Below are 21808 nucleotides of genomic sequence, written 5' to 3' on the forward strand. Positions count from 1 at the left end.
GGTGACAGTTATATATTAGCTTTGAGGTGATAGTGCGGCTTTGTAGGGCTTGTAGTACTGATTTGCTATCTGAAAGGATGCGGATGGAATAGTCTTTTACCTTTCGAGCAAAGTAGCTGTGACTGCTTCTATTATACCCATGCATTCTGCTTGAAAGACAGTGTTATGAGCTCCTAGTGATGCAGCTATTTTTATATTTAGGTCTTCCGAGAACACACCGTATCCCGTGCCCGACCTTATCTTTGAGCATCTGTGAAAATCCTGAGGTCTTTTGTACTGAAGTCCTCTTTCAGGCCTTCGTACAGCTGTATTTTGTATCTCTTATCGAATATGTATTCCTTTGGAGATCTATCACTTACTGCCAACAGCAGACGCTCCTTTTCAATCACCTCATTTGATAGAACCTCTGGGTGTGGGGATTGAGTATATTGGTATCTGTTAAAATGCTCTCCGAAGACGTCTCTCACGAACAAAGCGTGCACGCCAACTTAGCCAAGTAAATCGAATCAGACTACACATTTCCTCAGTCCTTACAATTTAGGAAACAATTCAGTTGGAGCCTACCAATATGACTAGATTGGAGCCAACATAATTTTCTTACTTCAATTACATCTTTCGATTTCTTAAGTAGATTTTCTGCGGATTGAATAATGTAATCATCTCATAAATCATTACTCACAGTGTTCTCACTTATCTGGGTTAAATTCTCTTTGTGCTAGACGTTGAACTAGTGGCAATATTCTAAGCGTTGAACGGTAGTATTTAAAATAACCTAGTATTTACATTCTCTTTGTAGTTTATCCGTCGCGTAGTGTGGAGAGTGGAGACCGACGTTGAAACTTGAAAGTCTCGAAAGTTTTGAGTACTTTTTCTAGTTTCCTAATTCCTTTTTGTTTTATCTTTAATATAATCTAAATCACGAAATATGTCTGTTGCGGCTAAAGGTAAACTATCATTTCTTATATACCATATTTTATAGTGTATCCTTAGAAATAAATCTAGGGGTCAAACTCCACAGTCCAGTTTTATCAGGACAAGTGGAAACTTTCATAGTTTTTAAATTACTTTAAGTTATGAATTTGCTATTATGATGATATAAGTAATTAATACGAACAAATTAAAAATTATTTCGGAAAAAATTTAATATACTTAAACCAAGTTTTTTCACTGTACCTTGAGTAATAATAATTTAATAATTATTATAATATTGTTGCTTTTAATCAGAAGTTTTATGCCAAATTTTGCAAGGCCAATTAAGTGCCAATCTTATATGAACTAGGAAATCTACAAAATACTTTAAAATATGACAATTGGTCTATTAAATGTAAACCTTTTTATGTCTCTTTTTGGGAATGTATTGCTAACAGCAGTAGGAGAACATTATATTTTACTGTATACTCATTATATATTTCAAAATATCCTTATGTATATTTTAAAGTTACATTGAAAAAATCTACCTAGAGTTGATTAATAAATTATGCTTAATTTTAAATAATTGTAATCTATAATACTTTTATGTTCACTAGAATTATCTTCAATATTTTCTTGCAAAGTTGACAAAACAATTATATTTGGGGTACACTTGTTTCTTAATATAAAAGTAATTGAATCTAACAGGATAAGTTATGGCCAAGCAAGAAGTAATTATTTATCTGTATAATACTTCTTACACAATATATACTACAGTATATATTGTGTAAGAAGTAGTGATTTACAAATCAGGGGTGCTCAAGCTTGAACTGCTGGCGATCTACCTCAAAATTGTTAGACTATGATCAATCGGCTCTGAGAGGCTTCAAGTATGTGTGATGAAGGATTGTCATCTAGGTAGAGTGTCACGATGACATAGATATTAGTTTTGCGCAAAATATGCATTTTTTTAGTCAAGTTAAGTGTAGGTCTGCTCTTAAATGTCAATGAAAAAACTCATAATTATTATTCAAAATTGCGAGTTTATTGGTTCTTACAAAACAAACTCGTTCTAAAGTTCTAAGCTTAACTAAATAGTGACTTTGGATGTTGAAGCGTGAGTGACACTGCATGTCCTGAGCATACTTTTCATAAGATGGTACGTAATTACCGATTTTAGTTTATTATACAGGATTTTTTTCTCAAGATCAACTCAAAAAGCACTCGCGATCGACCTGTTGATCCCGATTGACCGTTTGAGCACCCCTGCTGTAAATGTTTCACTATGTAGTGAGATCAGCAGTAACAAATTAAGAAAGATTACTGGAGAACAAAATCATACAATCTCCTATTAAGTGTTTTGATCTTCCTCAAAATCACAAAATTATCTAAGTTGAAGCACCAGATTAATTTAGACTAATCAACACTGAAAAAAATGAGATGTATTTACTTTTCATATTGATTGATAGATTTGCTATTCAGGTATTTTCATTGTGGGCGCCAAGAGGACTCCATTTGGTACCTTTGGAGGAGTATTCAGGAACACAAATGCCACAGAACTGCAGACACTGGCAGCTATTGCTGCTTTGAAAGAGGCTGGTGTGAATCCGACACAAGTTGACTCTGTTGTTGTAGGACAAGTCATGTCGGTAAGTTATCATATCTTCATTCCAATCTCTAACCTTCAATTAGAATGTACTTACGCAGAGTTTTCATCACAAACCAGCACTTTTAAGGGCCAGCAGAGCTTTAAATTTGTTGCAAGCTATTGAGAAGTATGTTTAAGCTATTCTTTAGGTATTCATTTCAAATTGATATCAAAGCTTGAAGGATAAGGAAACTATATTGACAAACATGTTTATATGACATTCACTTACAGCATAATACCTGTATTATTCATTTAAAGTTGTCTCTTTTTCACTAATTGTTTTTATAAAATTCAATTTAAAACTTAATGGTAATGCTCAATTTATGTACAACAGTTTTCTTTTTTGTAAACTTCTGAAACACACATTGTAAAGTAAGAATAGATTGTTACATAAAGAATACTTTATTAATATTATGTCTCATATTTGTGTTAGGAGTGTTTCTCGCAGTTTAATCTTTTGTTTTCCTAATATATTTAGAAAAGACAATGTATTAAATGGGAAACATACCGGAAGACGTAGGCCCCCCATAAGATGGACCAACAACTACCTATGGTCAAGATCGGCGGAATATGTTGCATCAGGGCAGCCCAGGACCAATCATCATGCAGATCTTTTGGGGAGGTCTTTGTCCAGCAATGGATTTGTTCCGGTTATGATCATAATTTTGAAAATTGACATATTTCAAGAAAGAAACTCTAATCCACAGGCGTCCCAAACGGATGGTACCTACACGCCGCGCCACGCAGCGCTCAAGGCCGGCATTCCGCAGGAGAGGCCAGCACTTGGCATCAACAGACTGTGCGGCTCTGGCTTTCAGTCGGTCGTCAACAGTGCTCAGGTATGATTGACTTCTCAATAATTCTGTAGGTATATAAACTGTCTGTCTGAGTCTGAAATGTTAACAATTGTAGTTTACTAAATATCTTAAATCCTGAGTGTCACCCAAAATGTGTAGTTCAAATTTGATAAAAATCAGTTTAACTTTGGTATGCAGGGATGGCAACATCCGGTAGATATTAATTACTATTTAGAATAATCACAAGAAACAAATACAATTAATTATTATTAAGAGAAATATCGCGGAAAAAATCCGTTTATGGGTACGCAACTGTATATCTTTACATTAAAATTGGAAATCGCTCGGATTGAAAAGCGAAGAAACAATGACGAAAACGAACATACTAGGTGGTTTGCATGATGTCGCGTTTTACTTGGAGGTTCGAGACTAGACTTGTGCGGCCAATCCAGATCCATTGCATTCCATTTTGCAGTATTTAACCTGTGGTCGATCAGGATTACATGTCCTCAAACATGATCGCTTGAAATTTTTTAAGGCCAGTTGAAATCGAGGAAGGCACCGAAACCGGCCAACGAAAACATGGAGTTAATGAGAGATGAGGTGACCTTCCAGTCTTACAGCTCTAATGTAATACGGTCTTTACGTTGGGCCCGATTATTTTAAGCTTAACTCTATCAGTTTATTTATACTAAAAAATTATAAAATTTTATGTAGAAAATCTTCCCTCCTAGCCCTGTAGCGTGCAGGTTTTTTATTTAAATCCAAGATGGTCGCCGCGCAAAATTATGCTTTCAACAATATGGATATCGTAGCCGCAGCTCTCAAGGGTGCAAAGAACGAATTTGGGATCATTTTTGAAATCCAAGATGGCCGCCGCGCAAAATTATAATTTCAATATTATTGATATCGAATCCAAATCTTCTCCAGGGTGCAGAGAACGAATTCGGAATCATTTTTGAAATCCAAGATGGCCGCCGCGCAAACTTTCAAATAATTTCAACAATATTTATATCGAATACGAGGTTCTCGAAGGTGCAGAGAACGAATTTGGGATATTTATTTAAATCCAAGATGGTCCTTAGGCTTTCAACAATATGGATATCGTATCCGAGGTTCTCGAGGGTGCAGAGAACGAATTTGGGATCATTTTTTAAATCCAAGATGGCCGCAGCGCAAAATTATGATTTCAACAATATGGATATCATATTCGAGGTTCAGCGCGCGGCTGCGAAAACGTAGAACATCTTACCTACTAGCGTTGTATCGTACAGGTTTAGTGCGTGGCCTCGAGTAAGTAGAACATCTAATAATTACTAATATTGACAAAAAACATTTTGTTCAGAGAACAGATTAGGATAATTAATATAATCGAGATTTAAAAATTAGTTTTCCAAAGAAGTTTCACTTCTGACATGTGTACTTTGTACGCACGCCATTTTTTTTATTTGCTTAGCGGCAATTTGAATATTTGCCGTCTTGTTTTCTATTATATTTTGTTGTTGATTAATACTCTGTCATAATCTCAACTGTTTAGTTATGGCGGCTTAAGAGATACAGACCGCTGGCAGACAAATGGACTGACAGCGGAATGTTTATCAATAGAGTTCCTTTTGGGTACGGAATACTTAACTTAATAAAAGGCTACCGGCGCTCTACTCGTGATATTGCCTACCAACGTTAAATAAATTGTTTATTACCTTGTAAATGTCATCGAGTTCTTATGCAGGTATTTACTCAGCAGTTTTGTTAATGTTATAATAATAGTATTTAAGGCGCGGACTGACTTGTAAATGTAAGTAAGTAAGTAAGTATATCTTTATTTGGAACAAACACTACAAATACACGTGAACATTTACAAAATATAATAACAAATAATATGAAAAAACTTATCTTAAAAATTACTATAATATGCCTAATCTAAGTAAAACTAACATACATTAAAAAACTAAAGTAAGGCTGATTCTATATAAACATAATAAGGTGGTATTTGCAGTGTTATGTCCCAAAAAGGTTTGCTACTCAGCATATTAGTTGGGTATCACCCAAGACTGATTTTCAGTAGCTACCTTCAATAAGCCACAAGTGTTTCCATTATTAAATACAATAATTATGTAATAAATAAAAAATAAATAAATGATAGTACTCAAAACATAAGGTAAAAAATAATATTATAGTAGACGGCTAGATCGTAACAGTTATTAATTAGATATATATTGATTATATAATATATAAAATTCTCGTGCCCCGGTGTTTCTTACCAAATTCCTCCGAAACGGCTGCACCAATTTGTATGAAATTTTGTGTGCATACCGGTTTTTTTTATATTTTTTATTTTATATGCCCAATATATAAATATATATACACATACATATATAAACATATATATCCATATATACATATACACATTAAATATATTCATTCAAACTATGAAAGAGATTTGCGGCGTGATTTTTTTTAAACTACATATTAAGATTTATTTTGAGAGAGGCCCAACTGAAGTGTAAACAAATAAAGGTATAAACACTATTTATATTACGAAGGGGAGGAGGTAAGTCATTCCATATTTTAGAATAATTATAACAAAAGCCTCCTTCGAATGCCGCTGACCGGTGTGGTGGTACACAGAGCAGGTAAGGAGAAGCTCTAGTGTGATACTTGCAAGTGTTAGCAGTATCTTAACTTGGTAAATGCTACAACCGACGCTACAATATTTGTGTTGATCAAAGTTAGCTTATTTTACTGATTTTCTTTTGTTTATTCAAAATTTACATATTAAATTGAATAATTGTTCGATTTAAGTTTAAGAAAAGTACTAATTCTATTAAATTCTTTAAAAAAAGAAGCCTTTTGCTAAAAATTCAGAGACTTGACTCCAATGTTTATTTTTGGGAAGCAACTTCCAAATATTTTATTAGATATTTCAAATTATATATATATAAATATTCTAATTAGTTCAAAATTTTCTTTAAGTCCTTATTTGTGCACTGTATTTTTTGCATCGGAATATTTTCATTGCGTTATGTTGTAATCGACTCTCTAAGAAACGAATTTTTGTGGATATTGAGGTGTGACCGCGCCTTAATTGGTACCATAATTTGTGGCAGTTTATTTATAACTTGTTATGTTAACCATGTGAATGTTAATCGTTTAGGTTTAAATAACTTTATTCTCATTAAGACCTATTGTCACTTACATAAAAAATAATTTCTTACCAAATGAAGTAGGTACTTACAAACAATGATTTTGGTAGATACAGAATGCAATACAATGTGAGGCAAATAAGACAAAAAACAACCTACATATGTTATTGAAACGTTTCATAATTATTGAGTATATGCCTTTGAAGGCTCGCTTTAAAAGAAGTCAATGTTTTGGCATTTCTTATTTCTGAGGGCAGGTTGTTATACTGGGTGGCCGAGAAGTTGACGTCCAAAGCTAAAATTAGATTTTGACTCATTTTGTTGGCCAATGTTCTTTTAAAATAGTTAGAAGCCATACTCTCCCCATTTTTTTTTTTGATACCTTGAACATTTTCATGAATTTAGCTGGAGCAGTTATCTTGAACTTACGACTCAATTCTAAACTGTCTTGCATTGTCTAAACTATTCATAGTTTCTTATGTGGTTATTGCAACTGTAGTTAATAATTATCAACATTAAAATTAACTAAAAGTGTTCAAAAAAATTTGAAAAAAGTCCTAAACCACAATTAGGTGAATAAAGCGGATAAAAGGGGAAAAAATATTATATCCTAAACTACGCAAAATCGTAGAACATACATAGGGGTGATTCGGATACTCATCACCATGAGTCTTACAAATTTTAGCTTTGGATGTCAACTTCCCGGCCATCCTGTAAATCTGAACTCCCTCAAAGGTTGTTGTCTGTTTTCCATAATTACTTCTCACCATTGGCAGCTCAGTATGACTAGCTCTTCATGTAACAATTCTGGTTAAATTCTTTTTTTTTTTTAAAGAAGGATGTATTTGTGTGAATTGTTTTATTCAAAACCTTGTAAATGAGTAAGCGTGTAGTGTGTGTTTATAATTGTCTCACTGTCATAATTTTTGTTTCTGTGTAGATTTTTTCAGTTGAAGTTATGTAGGTATAATAAACATTACCTTTACTAGTTTATTTTGTGTTGTCTGTAGTTATCGTTTCGTTCAACGAACTATAATTGGTGAATAATACCCGCATATCAGTAGTAGGTAATAATTATTTCGTAATTCAACACAGTAATGTTACATTGAAATAACAACAACAGATTGATAATGATAAACCGCATGATAACGGTTGGGCGTGGCACTGTTTCTTAACCGACTTTATTAAAGGGAAGAGGAGATTATGGGTTTGTATTTATTTTTTATGTTTTTCGCCTTAGAACACTTTTTTCAGCTGATATAAGTCTTTTCATAATGGGACAATCTTGGTTCCAAATAAAACAAATTTTTGTTGATAGTATCTATTGAAGTAACTCAAACTCCTGTATAAATACCACTGGACAGGCTGTTCCATATGTTTGACATCAATTTTTTTGTGCCTATTTGATGCGCCACTCGCGAGCGTCCAGAGAACTAATTTTGACGTATAATACAAGGAATGTACAGTACTCTGAAGTATTTATAGATTTTGAATTGATTTCGTTTGTTTTCCGTGTTATTTATACTTCAAGAATCAACGTAATGAAATACAAGATTTTTTTTGTTTTCCAATAGTTTTCCAACATCTATGTTGTCCACTAGGTTGTCATCTCTAGTTTTAGTACCGCAGACTCTCGCTACATGGCCAACAGCGACAAAATGGCGAATATCAAAAAGGCACAAAAGCACTTAGACAGCCGCCAATCCAGTTGTATATAGTAGAGGTCAGTATGTGACCGTAACTACCGGACACCTTTTGTCATCAAAAACTTGACAGCTCGAAAGTTATTTATGTAACATATGATATAAAACGTACTCAATCTCTTTTTAATAAAGTTTTATTATGTTTTTAAGTACCTACATTTTAGAGGTAACTGATTATGTAATGTCTGCAAAAAGGTGATTTAATAATTAGAATAATTTTTAATATTATATTATTTATACTTGTAGCGAATGTTTCAATTTTTGCTGAAGGATATTTTGACAGTCTATGAACAGAATTTTCTGAACCATTAAGAGAAAAGTTTTGAAGAAATAAACATTTTGACTGTTGCTTCTCAATATATTCTTTATAATGCTCTATATGTTCATTAGCATATCGAGTATTTTTCTAGAAACTGTTACAATCATAATGTTAACACGAGGAACAAACATAAACTTGTTGCCTACTACTCGGTTAAGTCGAGTTAGTTAGTCTTTTATAAGGCGATGTATGTGCTTCAAAATATGATCCCAGAAAATTTACAAATGTGTTACGAAATTTAAAAGAATTGTTAAAATAACGTTTGTGTGGGAAAGGTTACTATAGTATAAACGATTTTCTTAATGATACCACAGAATGGGAATGAAGCGAACGCCCTCAGTCTCTTTAATTATAAATGTTTACTGTACGATATTACATTCTAATCCATATTTTGATATAAAAACAAACCAGCTGTGTTTCTTGCGCCCGTTCTTCTTAGGTCTGTGGCAGTCTATTTTGAATGGTTGGGGGTAGTTTTTGAGTGCCGAAAAATAACAGCAAATTGTCAACGTTAACAGTAACAAGTTGTCCTCAGGATATTATGACAGGCGCGGCCAAGATATCGCTGGCCGGTGGCGTGGAGAACATGTCGCAAGCTCCGTTCGCCGTCCGCGGTATCCGGTTCGGTACCGCGTTGGGCACCAGCTACGCCTTCGAGGACACCCTTTGGGCTGGCCTCACCGACTCCTACTGCGGCCTTCCCATGGGAATGACCGCGGAGAAGTTGGGCGCACAGTTTGGTATCACTCGTGACGAGGTCGACAACTTTGCGCTCAGGTCGCAGCAGAGATGGAAGGCAGGTCAGTGTGGGATTTTTCGATCGCTTTATGCCACCTAGAGCAGCCGTGTGTTTAATAGAAATAAATTTATTTACCATACGGAGTGACAATAACATAACCTGTTTATTGAAGTAGGCGTTACTTTGCGGAAATCCATAACGCTCCAAATGTTTAGAGTTTTCTTTAGTGTTAATTTCGTCAATATTTGTCTTAAAACAATTCGACACGTGTTTCTACACGAGGCATCCTCAGGACATGTAGGCTCGCCAAATTCTGACGACTCGTTGTTAGTAATTGTTTTAAGACAAATATTGGCGGAATTAACACTGAGGAAAACTCAAAACATTTGGATAACATAACATATTGCAATAACACTTGGTAACGTCATGGAGCTACATCAGTTCTTTTTTTTATTTTTTTTTATGCCAATACAGGACGAGACGAGCAGGACGTTCAACTGATGGTAATTGATACGCCCTGCCCATTATAATGCAGTGCTTTTCAGGATTCTTGAAAAACCCAAAAACTGAGCGGCACTACAATTGCGCTCGTCACCTTGAGACAAGGTGTTAAGTCTCATTTGCCCAGTAATTACACTAGCTACGGCGCCCTTCAGACCGAAACACAGTTATGCTTACACATTACTGCTTCACGGCAGAAATAGGCGCCGTTGTGGTACCTATAATCTAGCCGGCATCCTGTGCAAAGGAGCACTGGTAGAATTCGCAAAAGGGCTTTGATATGGGGAGAGGAACTGATAAATATTCCATATCGCATATAGCAACTATATATCATATAACAACATAGCCTACTTTATATAATATTATACAATTTTAGGTACAAAGCATCATGATAATCTATAATATATTTTTCTATACTATAGTAAGACTTATTATATATCTTGAATTGGTGCTCAGTAAATCCTAGCATGGATGGCATATATATCATATTGCCGTTAGGGCAGTAAATTCCTCGAATGGCGACCACGTACGGGTAGACATTGGTAGGCCCTCCACAAGATGGACCCATGATCTAGTCAAGATTAACGCAATAGGTTGGATGAGGGCAGCGCAAGATCAATCGTTGTGAAGATCTTTGTCGAGCAGTGGAAGTCTTCCGGCTGAAAGGATAATGATGAGTCTGGTTGTATAATAGAATACCAAGAATTATGAAGGAGCCCTTAACTATAGCTACCTCACATATCTAGAAGATATAATTGACACGAGAGTGGGTCAGGGATTGGAAATAATACTCCGCTTATAGGAACGAGTCTTTATTTGGGTTCACTTTTTCTGAACTTGTACTTCGCCGGTTTGCCGCTGCACTCTTGTCGGCGGCGGTACATTTTACGCGTCACACTGCACCGAACACTAAGTCTCTTCTATCTTCTTCCTCCTGGAACACTTCCACTTTTCACTACTTCTTCTTTTCTTCTTCCTTACACTTTCGAGTCAGAACTAGAACTGCCGTAGGCCACGCTTAGTACGGCTTATATACCCCCGGATCTGTTCTATTCTCAAATGATCATTAATTTTAAATTATACTAGAAATTTCTTTTAACTATTGTTATCCTGCTTACACATTTTCCATCCTCTTTACTCTGTTCGATTTGATCTTAATCTTACTAGAAATTTCCATTAACTTAACAAAACCCAAAAAATTCCATACACTAGTAGGTGTATCGAACCCGGGTCTACAGCGTCAAAAGTAAACTTTTCCGCTGAGCTACGAGTATTGCTGACGGGGCTGTTGAAATTAACAATGTCTTGAAATTTGATAACTCTCGTCATTTACGTCGCTGCACGATATGAAGTCTGACAACTCTCGTCATATACGTCGAAGCGTTGCTACTCAACATAATGTTTAATTATTTTTATTAAATTTATATTACATTGCAACGATTATCTTTCTTTTAATGACGTAGCGTTTGACTGCGCTTAGGAAAATCAATTGTTCGGATCAAACTTAAGTGAAAATTAAGGAAAAAGTTATTAATTCTTGCAGAAACATCTTTTGAAAGATCTCTAATAAGTTCAAATGTGCAGCAAATGACGCGGGCATCTTCAAGGCGGAGATAGAGCCGGTCACCCTGACGGTGAAGAAGAAGGAAGTGAAAGTGGAGGTGGACGAGCATCCTCGCCCGCAGACCACCATTGAGAGTTTGAAGAAACTGTCGCCCGTCTTCAAGAAGGAGGGTCTCGTCACTGCCGGGTCTGCTTCGGTAATTTTTTTGTAGTGTTTAGAAATAAAGTAACTTAAGGGTATTTTATTTGAAGAAAAGTTGAATTGAGAAATTTCTAGAAATTATCGAAACTAACAGGATACTTTAGTAACGTAGGAGAACCAAAGTTACTGACATAGTCCAAATCATTGCGGAACTGAAGTGGCAGTGGGCAGGGCACATAGTTCGACGGACAGATGGTCGTTGGGGCAGTAAAGTTCTCGAATGGCGACCACATACTGGAAGACGCAGTGTTGGTAGGCCTCCCACAAGGTGGACCGACGATCTGGTCTAGATCGCCGGAATATCGATCGTCGTGGAAATCGTTGGGGGAGGCCTTTGTCCAGCAGTGGACGTCTTCCGGCTGCTGATGATGATGATTATAGTAATGTAACGTATCACATTACCAATAATAGGGTTAACTATAATAGCAACACCATTTGTGCTCCTAGCATTATCCTCAATTTTGTTTTTATTTATTCCAAGTAACTTTTTTTTTATGGAATAGGAGGACAAACGAGCGTACACCCGTACGCTACACACCAGGTGACCCCACCTGGTGTGAAGTGATCACCGCCGCCCACATTCTCTTACAACACCAGAGGAATCACAGCTTTTCGGAACACTCCCTGTGATAAATGCGGTAGAAGACACACAGTGGAGCGACGTCTCTATGCAACGCCAAGTGATCCAGCCGTTCGGAGAACTGGGTCCCCGACAATTCAAGCTGCTCTGCGTTGCACGCGGTCAAATGGATCGAGCTGATACTGGGGTGCGCCAGACCAGAGATGACAGCAATACTCCATGTGTGGCCGGACCTGCGCTTTGTAGAGCGCTAGCATGTGGGCCGGCTTGAAGTATTGCCGTGCTTTATTGATGACGCCCAGATTCTTCGAAGCCAATTTGGCTTTGCCCTCCAGATGGCCTAACGTGTGAAATGTGATGACCTCCTGCTTTTTATCATTATATTTTAACTTGTTGCTCTAGTCGCCACCAACTCGACTGACAAGTAGTTTAGTCTTACATGTGAGAGTGCATATTACCGGCCTCCCTTTTTGGTTTACAGAGCTCATTCATAAATCTTTTATTGGTCTGTGGTCCTATATAAATCTGCGCTCAAAAATAGTTCAATCAAAACAAAACGTTAACGAAATGTAGTGGCAAACGAAAGTCCACCTTAAATTATTAAGTAGATTAAAAAGTTGAAGTTTTCTAGCTTGCACGTGTGAGGGCTTGATACATAGACCAGCCATCGCTTCACTCGCCTTTTATTTATTTTAAAGTTGTACAAGCAAAAATAATCAGTTATAATGGATACAGGTATTTGAGTTTTATTTTCCGATAATGGCGTTTGTAAATTATATCTCCCATACTGACCTACATAAGGTATAATAAATCTTTTGTTGTCAATACTCTCAAAATTATACTTAGCAACTCTCGGTTGTAAGTATTTTATTTCTTACTTCTTATTATTTACGAATACTTTATTGTTTATCAGGGTATCAGCGACGGTGCCGGTGCATTGGTACTGGCAAGTGAAGAGGCTGCCAAAAACCTTAAACCCCTGGCCCGCCTGGTGGGCTGGTCCTACGTGGGAGTGGACCCCAGCATCATGGGTGTGGGGCCCGTTCCCGCCATCGAGAACCTGCTCAAGGTCACCAACCTGACACTCAACGATATCGACCTTATTGAAGTAAGTCACTTATGTTTTATATTCTTATTTTTTACCTACATTCCACCTGTATTTATGTATTTACCAGCAGGTTTTGAAAGTGAATTTTCATATATTTTTTAAGAAATTGACTTGAAATGTCGCTCTTTCAAATCTAAACAATTGGTTATGTTTTTAATCTATTGTATAGCTTCTATCGCGGGCCTTGAGCGTGGAGACCGAATCCAGAATTTCCGTAACGAAAATAACCTAACACTTACTTACTAGATGTATATAGATATTTCGGCACGGTCATTACAGTTGCCGTGGAACAGCGGTTATCACGTATGCTTTTTGTGCAGAAGGTCCCAGGTTCGAGCTTGAGGTACATCTTGATTTTTTTTATCACGTTTTTTTAATTTTTCTAATTTTTATTTAGTTTCACCTGTCCCGTTGTCTGTCTGTAATCAAATCTTGCAAGTAAAATTTTACTCACTTCCCGTTTGATTTTTTTTAAATTAATTTTATCAAAAAAAAAACTGCATAAATAAATTAAATAAATAATTATAATTGCATAAGTTGATAAAAAATGCTATGCAATAGCTTTACCGCGGCAGTCCCCGAGTGCCACACGTCTTTTTTTAAAGTGTTAATCGTCACTTCTACGATTAATACACGCATAAAATTTGAAATCCTACGCGACATCTCAAGTCAATTTCCTAATATGCAAATATTGGGGTTGAGCTGGTTATCAACTGTAAAGTAGATCCTGTAGATGAAGCCACAACCTGAGGGTTGAACAAAGCATACAAGATTTTATGACGATACGTCACTCGAACGGTTAGCTCAGTTGGCAGAGCACTGGCACGGAACGCCAGAGGTCGTGGGTTCGAGTCCCGCGTCGTTCATAAAATTTTGTTTTGAAAATTTATTTAACGTTATTCTTAAGTAAGCTATCACAAATTATGTGACTTTGAAGGTATTTGACCCTTTTTTTTTTGCCCAGTGCCGTTTGTTCTAGGTCCTGGCCCAGTATCTTTTTGAACCATGTACACTATAATATTTACCAGTGGAAGGCTCCTTTTCACTGGATACCGGCTAGATTATGGGTTCTACAACGGGGCCGTTCTGCCATGATGCACTAATGTGGAAGCATTACTGTGTTTCGGTCCTTAGAGCGCCGTAGCTAGTGAAATTACTGGGCAAGTGAGACTGGACATCTTATGTCTCTAAGATGACGAGCTTAGTTGTAGTGCCGCTCAGAATTATTGAGTTATCAAGAATCCTGAGCTTCACTGCATTGTAATGGGCAAGGCGTATCAATAACCATCAGCTGAACGTCCTGCTCGTCTCGTCTCTTATTTTCGTTAAAAAAAATTGTATATATAACACAGTAAGTTTATATCTGTATCCGTATCTATAAAATATACTTGTTTACGTGAGTTATCAACAGTTGGTGGCCCCTATCGCATTACATATCTATTTTTATTACAGCTGTTATTTTAGAGATAAAATTCCTTTCCCAACAGTTAGTACATACAATATAATATTATGGTCTAAAATATTACAATTAGGTATATGAGAGCTAGCGACTTCTATACTTTTTTTTGCCTACCTTTTTTAATGCCAATAATATTAAGTTTATTCTCTTACCCGTTACTTCTGTAAAATACCTTCATATAGTTGTACCACATAGTTCAAGATGAATTAATAGCTTTTCCCCGCTGCAAAACCGAAGTACTTATAATAAATATGTCATGGGTACCTTCAAGGGATCATGTCACCAGCCTAGCGAAACTCTCTAAGAAAAAAGCGATTCACTCGATTATATGAAACGTGCAGTCATTGATAGATTGACAGATGACGGCTATAATCTTGTAAAAAACGGATATAGCCGAAATCCATTACGTTTTAAGCAACTGATCGCTTTCAAACTTAGACGGATTATACTTCGTCGCCAATCGCCTTAATTTAATTACTACTATTGGCAATACTAAACTAAATTTAAATTTTCACATAGGCAGTCCCACCTCTTATTACGTAGTATTTACATCCTCTTTGCATGTACCTTCCTATCTTAAATGCCAGCAATGCTATTGGATACGTGGTCAGCAGATGATCAAAGAAGAAATGAGTCCAAAAGTACAATTCTTGCGAGCTAACGTCATTTATAAGTCAGAAGTAATTTACTTTATCTGGAAGGTCTATGGCTATCTTATGTTTATCTTACAACGAAGTATAGCAGTTAAGGCGCTAAATGCCAGCGACCTTTGGCGATATGAGTTCACGGCTGCCGGCCCGCCATCAATGTAACAAAGCCAATATTTTCAAAATTCTTGCGTGGAAAACAGTTTATATGCTTACAATCCTCGTTATTCACTACTAATTTGAATAAATGAACCTACACAAAAAGTACAAGCTATAAGAATAACTTTTCTGAGAGAAGTACCAAAAAAATGCGTCACGCCATGCCAAAAAACTTGTTTAACTTCAAAGAAAAGTAGTAGTTCAAAAAGGCTCGACAGTATTAACTATAACCAACAGCAAGCATTAGCAAACTACAAATAAGACTTAAGGATATGTGTAACAGGATTAAGTAGTGTTCATAGCTCGAAATGCTATACTTTCACCACAAAACTTGTCTAAAAACACCATGTTTGCGTGTTTTCTGCTTACTCTTCGCCTTAAATGTGTGATGCGTTAGTGGTGGCTGCAGAGAAAAATGACCTTTGTAGTTGTTTAAGACTGAATTCTGTCTGCCTTTTACCTGTCATTATGAGTTTTCTTCAACATTGTTATAAGAATAATTTGGTGACTGACAATAAGTTAACAATGATTGAATTACAATATGAATTCATTAAATTATTTTTTCGCTTCTTTTACATTCTTGTTTTAGCTGTCTAAGTACACTCTTCTCAATTGTATATTGAACCAAATCTTACCCTACCCCGAGCCTGGTATTATTATTATTAAAAGAGGATCTAAAGTTTTGCATGACGTTTTACCATACTAGGTATTATTATTTTAAATATTGATACAAGAGAATTCCCAAAAAGTCTCCAAATTATGATGGTTTTCAAAGCACCTCTCTAAAACTGACCATAAATCATAAACCAGCAATTTAGGATCTGGCATGAAATGTACGCTTTCAACCTCTTCACTTCCCATCATTTGAGCCTCCTGCCCGTTTGCCCTCTCTGCAGGGTGGTTTTTTGAGTGGGCGGTGATGACCCAGTCGGAAATTACGAGCATTAGAGAAAAGTCGTGAAAGGATGCCCTCGATTTATAAGAAAACAATAACTGCATATTTAGTTTTACGACCCAAATGGTACCTATTTCAAAGAAAAATACACCTGTATGTATTATTGGGCCAATGAACTTTGTTGTTGATAAAGATTAATCTTTGCAAAGATATGAAAGGCATGACTACTTTCACAACTTTTCTCCAAGACTCATAGTTTCCGACTAACCCCCTTATTCATAATAGTCTGCTAACTTAAAGCATTGCTAATTCCCACTCTGTCTTCTTCTATTGACCTAAGTCAGAATGAGAAAAAACACTCCTTAGCAGCTGTTTTAAGTTAGCGGACCATTATGAATAAGGGGGTTAGTCATCACCGCCCTTCAAAAAACAACCTTGTATACTATAAGAAATAAAGCTCACACAGATCGGATATAAAACATTTTTTGAAATATATTTTTTAAATATTTTCTAAATATCTTGTACCTTATATGAATGAGTAGGACAAACAAGCACAGGGGTCACCTCATGGTAAGTGTTCACCGCAGCCTCTCTTATAACACCAGAGGAATCAGAAGATCGACCTTATAAAGCGTCGATTAAACGTATATATGAATTCGAAAACCAAATACACATTGGTACGTTCAAGTTCGGTTCAAGATTTAAAGTATTCTTCCGCAGTTGGCTTCTTCAAAACTCATTTTATTCTATAGAAGAGTTTTTTGACCACAAAGAGTAAAGGATTTTGACATTGCATTCTAACTGGATTATTCTTATCTTGACTTTAATAAAAATATTTATATTATATCAAATTATTTTGGGTAAATTGCTTGTCTTCTACCGCATTTATCACGGGGAGTGTTCCGAAGAGCTGTTTAACCTGATTCCTGCCGCCGAATTCCACCTTCGCACGACACGCCACAAGTTAGGATATCATCCCCACCATCTGGATGTGTGGCGGTCCTCCACAGTGCAGTTTTCAAGGAGCTTTCTTCCACGTACTACAAAGCTGTGGAATGAGCTTATTTGTGCGGTGTTTTCGGGACGATACGACATGGGTACCTTCAAAAAAAGCGCGCACACCTTCCTTAAAGGCCGCCAACGCTCCTGTGATTCCTCTGGTGTTGCAAGAGATTGTGGGCGGCGGTGATCACTTAACAACAGGTGACCCGTACGCTCGTTTGTCCTCCTATTCCATAAAAAAATATATAAAATATATTAATTTATATTGTAATAAAATTTTTGACCAACACCAAGTTTGCATGCTATTGATAATGGCTAAATAGGAGATACTTTAAGCTATTGTAAGTCCAAATTTATACCATCCTATGTAATAGCAAATAAATAAATATTAATATGAATACGTAGCGGGCGAGGATCAAACCGGGGGCTCTGTTGTGAGTCAATGGTTCAACTTATTGTACCGCCGACGCTTCAGACGTGGACAGCCAAATCTTACATATCATGAACGAAAAGAAAATGTTACATTACAATGTACACATAGTGGAAAAAAAAACTTTCCAAAAATAAATTTGGCTTCATATCTAGTTTGTATAATGCTATCCCAGCAATTGCGTTCCCTTTATCACCCATTCCATTTTAATACACAAGAATAACACAAATAGGCGAGAAAATGAGAAAACAATGAATTTCCTTAGATAATTTATACGTCTAGATAGTCTCTTGCTGTTAGACAACCGATGAAAATAGGCCTGGAATATTAGTTTAGTATGTGTGACAAGCTACGTCTTGCACTCGAGATTTGTATGACACTTTGTGTTAGTGTGCCTGAATTGCTCAAAATAGAGGTTAGTTCTAAACTCAATCTTTTTCGACGTTTTCACAGCTGTCATGGTCTATCTAGATGTTTTTATGATGTCACGCACACTAAAGTATTAAAACTGGCCTGTTTTTATCGGTTGTCTAACAGGAAGAGACTCTTACTAGACGTACAAAATTTTCTAAAGTTTTTTCTTTAATATTATTTAGTGTTTATGGCGAGACTAGTACTGGCAGTTTCAGATTAATATATCATGTTCTATTACCAGATAAACGAGGCGTTCGTGGCTCAAACCCTTTCGTGCGCCAAAGCTCTTAAACTGGACATGGAGAAACTGAACGTAAACGGCGGAGCCACGGCGCTGGGACACCCGCTGGGCGCATCCGGCTCCAGGATCACGGCACACCTGATCCACGAGCTCAGGTCAGTTGCGCTGGATAATTGTATTCCAGGAACATTAGCCATTCTATCTGTGGCGACGGTTAGCAGTAACGGTAGCCCCATTGACGGCGAGATACGCACCAATTACCACAGCAACACATCAGTCGCTGAGCCAAAGCAGTATGCAAGAATTATTTGAAATTAAAAACCCTTCGAACTGGAACACCAATTGAAATGTTATTCTCATGACAGATGACATAATTTTCGAAAGTATTATTTATAATACAGTCAGGCCTGTCTCACTCCCCGTGTAGGTATCGAAGTCGTAAGTACGCGCGGCGGCCTCTACAAAGAGGCTATCCTGGAAGGACTCACTAGCGAGCAGTGACGTGCGCTCGACCTTTGTTCCACCTTACTAAAGACACTGAGACAATCTAATTTAAAGTGATTATTATTATATTGAAATAACCATATATGATAGCTACCTATTTATATCCAATACTAAGTAGTTTGAATATGTCGTGGTCTTCCAACGCAAACATTACTACCTGCAACTAATGTAGGTGTGACAACGAAAGAATAATGATTTAAAATTACGATTACATACCTATTTATATTATAAACAAAAACAGAGCTATTTTATAAATTGACCTTATACTAGCTAGGTACAGTTTTAGGTAAAGAAGACAACCCTAATGTCATCACAAGAGGTAAGAGTCACGCGCTAGAAAGAGAGGCAACTTCTAGGTGAATAAAAATGTAGGTTAATAGCGCTGTGGGAGAATTACACCTTATTGTATGGCCACAAGAGTACCTATTTCTTTAATTGATTTTGCGGAGCGAGTGTTCTGTACTTGTACTATCACATTCTTTGGTAGAGTGCGGCTTAAAAACTTTCTGCCTCTTTCAACCAACTGTGGAATGAGCTTGGCGGCGGTGATCACTTATCATCGGGTGAACCGTATGCTCGCGTTTTTCCTCGTCTACCATATGAAAAAAGGTCTAATTCTGTTCCAAACCATTTAAATTTATGAGTGATAAGGAATTTTTGTATATTCGACAAAATTATAATTTATGCGAAAATATCATCTAGTTAGGAATTTAGAATATTTAATTTTTATATTGGCTCACGTTTACTAGCATGTACCATCGTGTCACTTATAATTACTCAGAGGTGCTGTGTTAAATAATATATTAATTTTATTTTACATAATAACAAAAATATTTTATTTCATAAATGAAACATAATATTTTTTTTTATTTGTGTGATTTCTGTCCAACCAAATATTTTAATAATATTAATATTTTGTTTTGTTTGAATAGACGGCGCGGCCTGAAGCGCGGTATTGGATCCGCGTGTATTGGCGGCGGTCAAGGCATCGCACTCCTGGTCGAGACTGTCTAACATCACTTGCACTAACTAACACACTCTTACTGTAGTCGAACCAACCACATAATGACAAGATAGCGCAAAAGACACATCGATTCACTACATTCTTAAACATAGGTAGTATAGTACCACCAACTTATATTCATGTGGACAAAGTTACGGCCGTTCCCAATATTCAGCCTATCTCCGGTTGTGGCATACTTGAGATAAAAATCGTAACTGTTGTTGACTTTTCTGTCCCAATAAACTAATCGACGGTTACTCACATTATCCGTACTCGCAGTCTGTCAATGGGAGGACGTATAGCTTACCAGCGATAGAAGTTTGTATGGAAGTTGCAATTCACGCGTCCCAATATAAGGCGATGAGAATGACTTATCGAGTGTATTGGGACAGCTTCAGATTATTGACAGCTAATAACTGACAGTAGAAGGGACTATCTATCTCCATCTGTAGATAGTATATTGGGAAGGGCCTTTAAACAACAGCTGAGTCAGTGGCCATTTTATCATCGTATCGTTTCATAGTGAAAAAAAAAGCAATTAAAATGCTGAAATCTCTTTAAAAGTGATGCCCAGATAATTATTAAAGGTTTTATCATTTTGGCATTAACAAATTTAGAAAAATTTAAGGTGGAACTATAAGTTAGACGTCAAAACTAAATATGTGATTAAAATTGTCTGTAACATCTGGATATTGTGTGTATGGTTAATCATTGTTTTGTTGGTCCGACTATACAAAAAGTAATCAATTAACATAACACAAGTGTAATTTTAAGTATAATTAATGTATTATAGAAATGCCTTGGAATTTATAATATCTTACAAAAAATCAAATTTATAAAATACAATTTTACATGTTAGCAGCAATGATACTTTATATAGACTAAATACTTACAGAACAACTGAAAATGTCACATTGACACATTGTGATAATTTAAAAAGGCTGGCGTGATTTACCCCCTTATTCATAATAGTCTGCTAACTTAAAGCATTGCTAATTCTCACTCTGTCTTCTTCTATTGACCTGGGTCAGAATGAGAAAAAACACTCCTAAGCGGATGTTTAAAGTTAGCGGACCATTATGAATAAGGGGGTAATACAATAAGAAAAAAAATAGCTAGTGTTTGTCACTTGTACGAAGTTATCTGTTGTCAAAATGCGTCCCGGTTAGGACGCTTTGGAGTAACACTCCTTTTTAATATTACAATGTAATATCATGTAAGTATAATATCTGTTAATTTTTGTTTTAATTCGTTATCAAATACAGTTAATGTGTTGCGATGTGAAAGAAAATTAAAATTAAGTTATGCAATGTCTATTAAGTATATTTTTCTATTTTTTGTATATAAGTACCGATATGTATTTTTGATATCTAATCGAGTTTTTTACAATGAAATCACGCAGTTTTATCAATATTTGTAAATACTTTGTTAGTCTTTATATTTTTGTAAATATATTGTTGGCAATATATTTGTTGTTGGCAGTTGGCAAAAATTTTGAAATTAAATATGTCTATTGTTTTTGGTGTTTTATTTATCTAAAGCAAATATAGCTTAGTACCTAACCTATAGACGGTAAGGCCCGGTATCTACCAAAGTGGAAGTAACGAAATCTGATTGGTTATCAAAATACATCTCCTCTCCGCTTTGGTGGATACCGGGCCTAAACCTTGCTAAAATACCCTATAAATTTGGATTCCCTTGAGAGTGTCGTATATTGCGGCATAAAGAGCCGTATCTTTTTTAACGTTAACTTAGATGTCGATATTTTCAAAGCTTCAAAAAATTAGACATATATCAGTATTATATTAAAGTACATCATTGAAATTTCAACTCGATACCTCT

The 21808-nt window shown here is 36.1% G+C and overlaps 1 protein-coding gene across 1 annotated transcript; it reads left to right on the forward strand.

The window, feature by feature from the left end:
* The first annotated feature begins 777 nt into the window (after window positions 1–777).
* On the forward strand, window positions 778–21484 carry LOC126972089 (3-ketoacyl-CoA thiolase, mitochondrial). Its single transcript, XM_050818674.1, has 8 exons — window positions 778–944; window positions 2392–2558; window positions 3265–3396; window positions 9055–9319; window positions 11344–11519; window positions 13018–13212; window positions 18460–18614; window positions 19896–21484. The coding sequence occupies exons 1-8, from the start codon at window positions 926–928 to the stop codon at window positions 19975–19977; spliced, it is 1191 nt and encodes a 396-aa protein (XP_050674631.1). The 5' UTR covers window positions 778–925; the 3' UTR covers window positions 19978–21484.
* Window positions 21485–21808: the final 324 nt, after the last annotated feature.

The sequence above is a fragment of the Leptidea sinapis genome, chromosome 25, assembly GCF_905404315.1.
Source record: "Leptidea sinapis chromosome 25, ilLepSina1.1, whole genome shotgun sequence".
Taxonomy (NCBI): Eukaryota; Metazoa; Arthropoda; class Insecta; order Lepidoptera; family Pieridae; genus Leptidea; species Leptidea sinapis.

What these genes read in the sequence shown, in the direction of transcription:
- LOC126972089 (XM_050818674.1), top strand. An exon ending in CGGTCGTCAACAGTGCTCAG is followed by an intron (nt 3,397 to 9,054) that starts GTATGATTGACT and finishes AGTTGTCCTCAG; the next exon opens with GATATTATGACAGGCGCGGC. An exon ending in CACCTGATCCACGAGCTCAG is followed by an intron (nt 18,615 to 19,895) that starts GTCAGTTGCGCT and finishes TTGTTTGAATAG; the next exon opens with ACGGCGCGGCCTGAAGCGCG.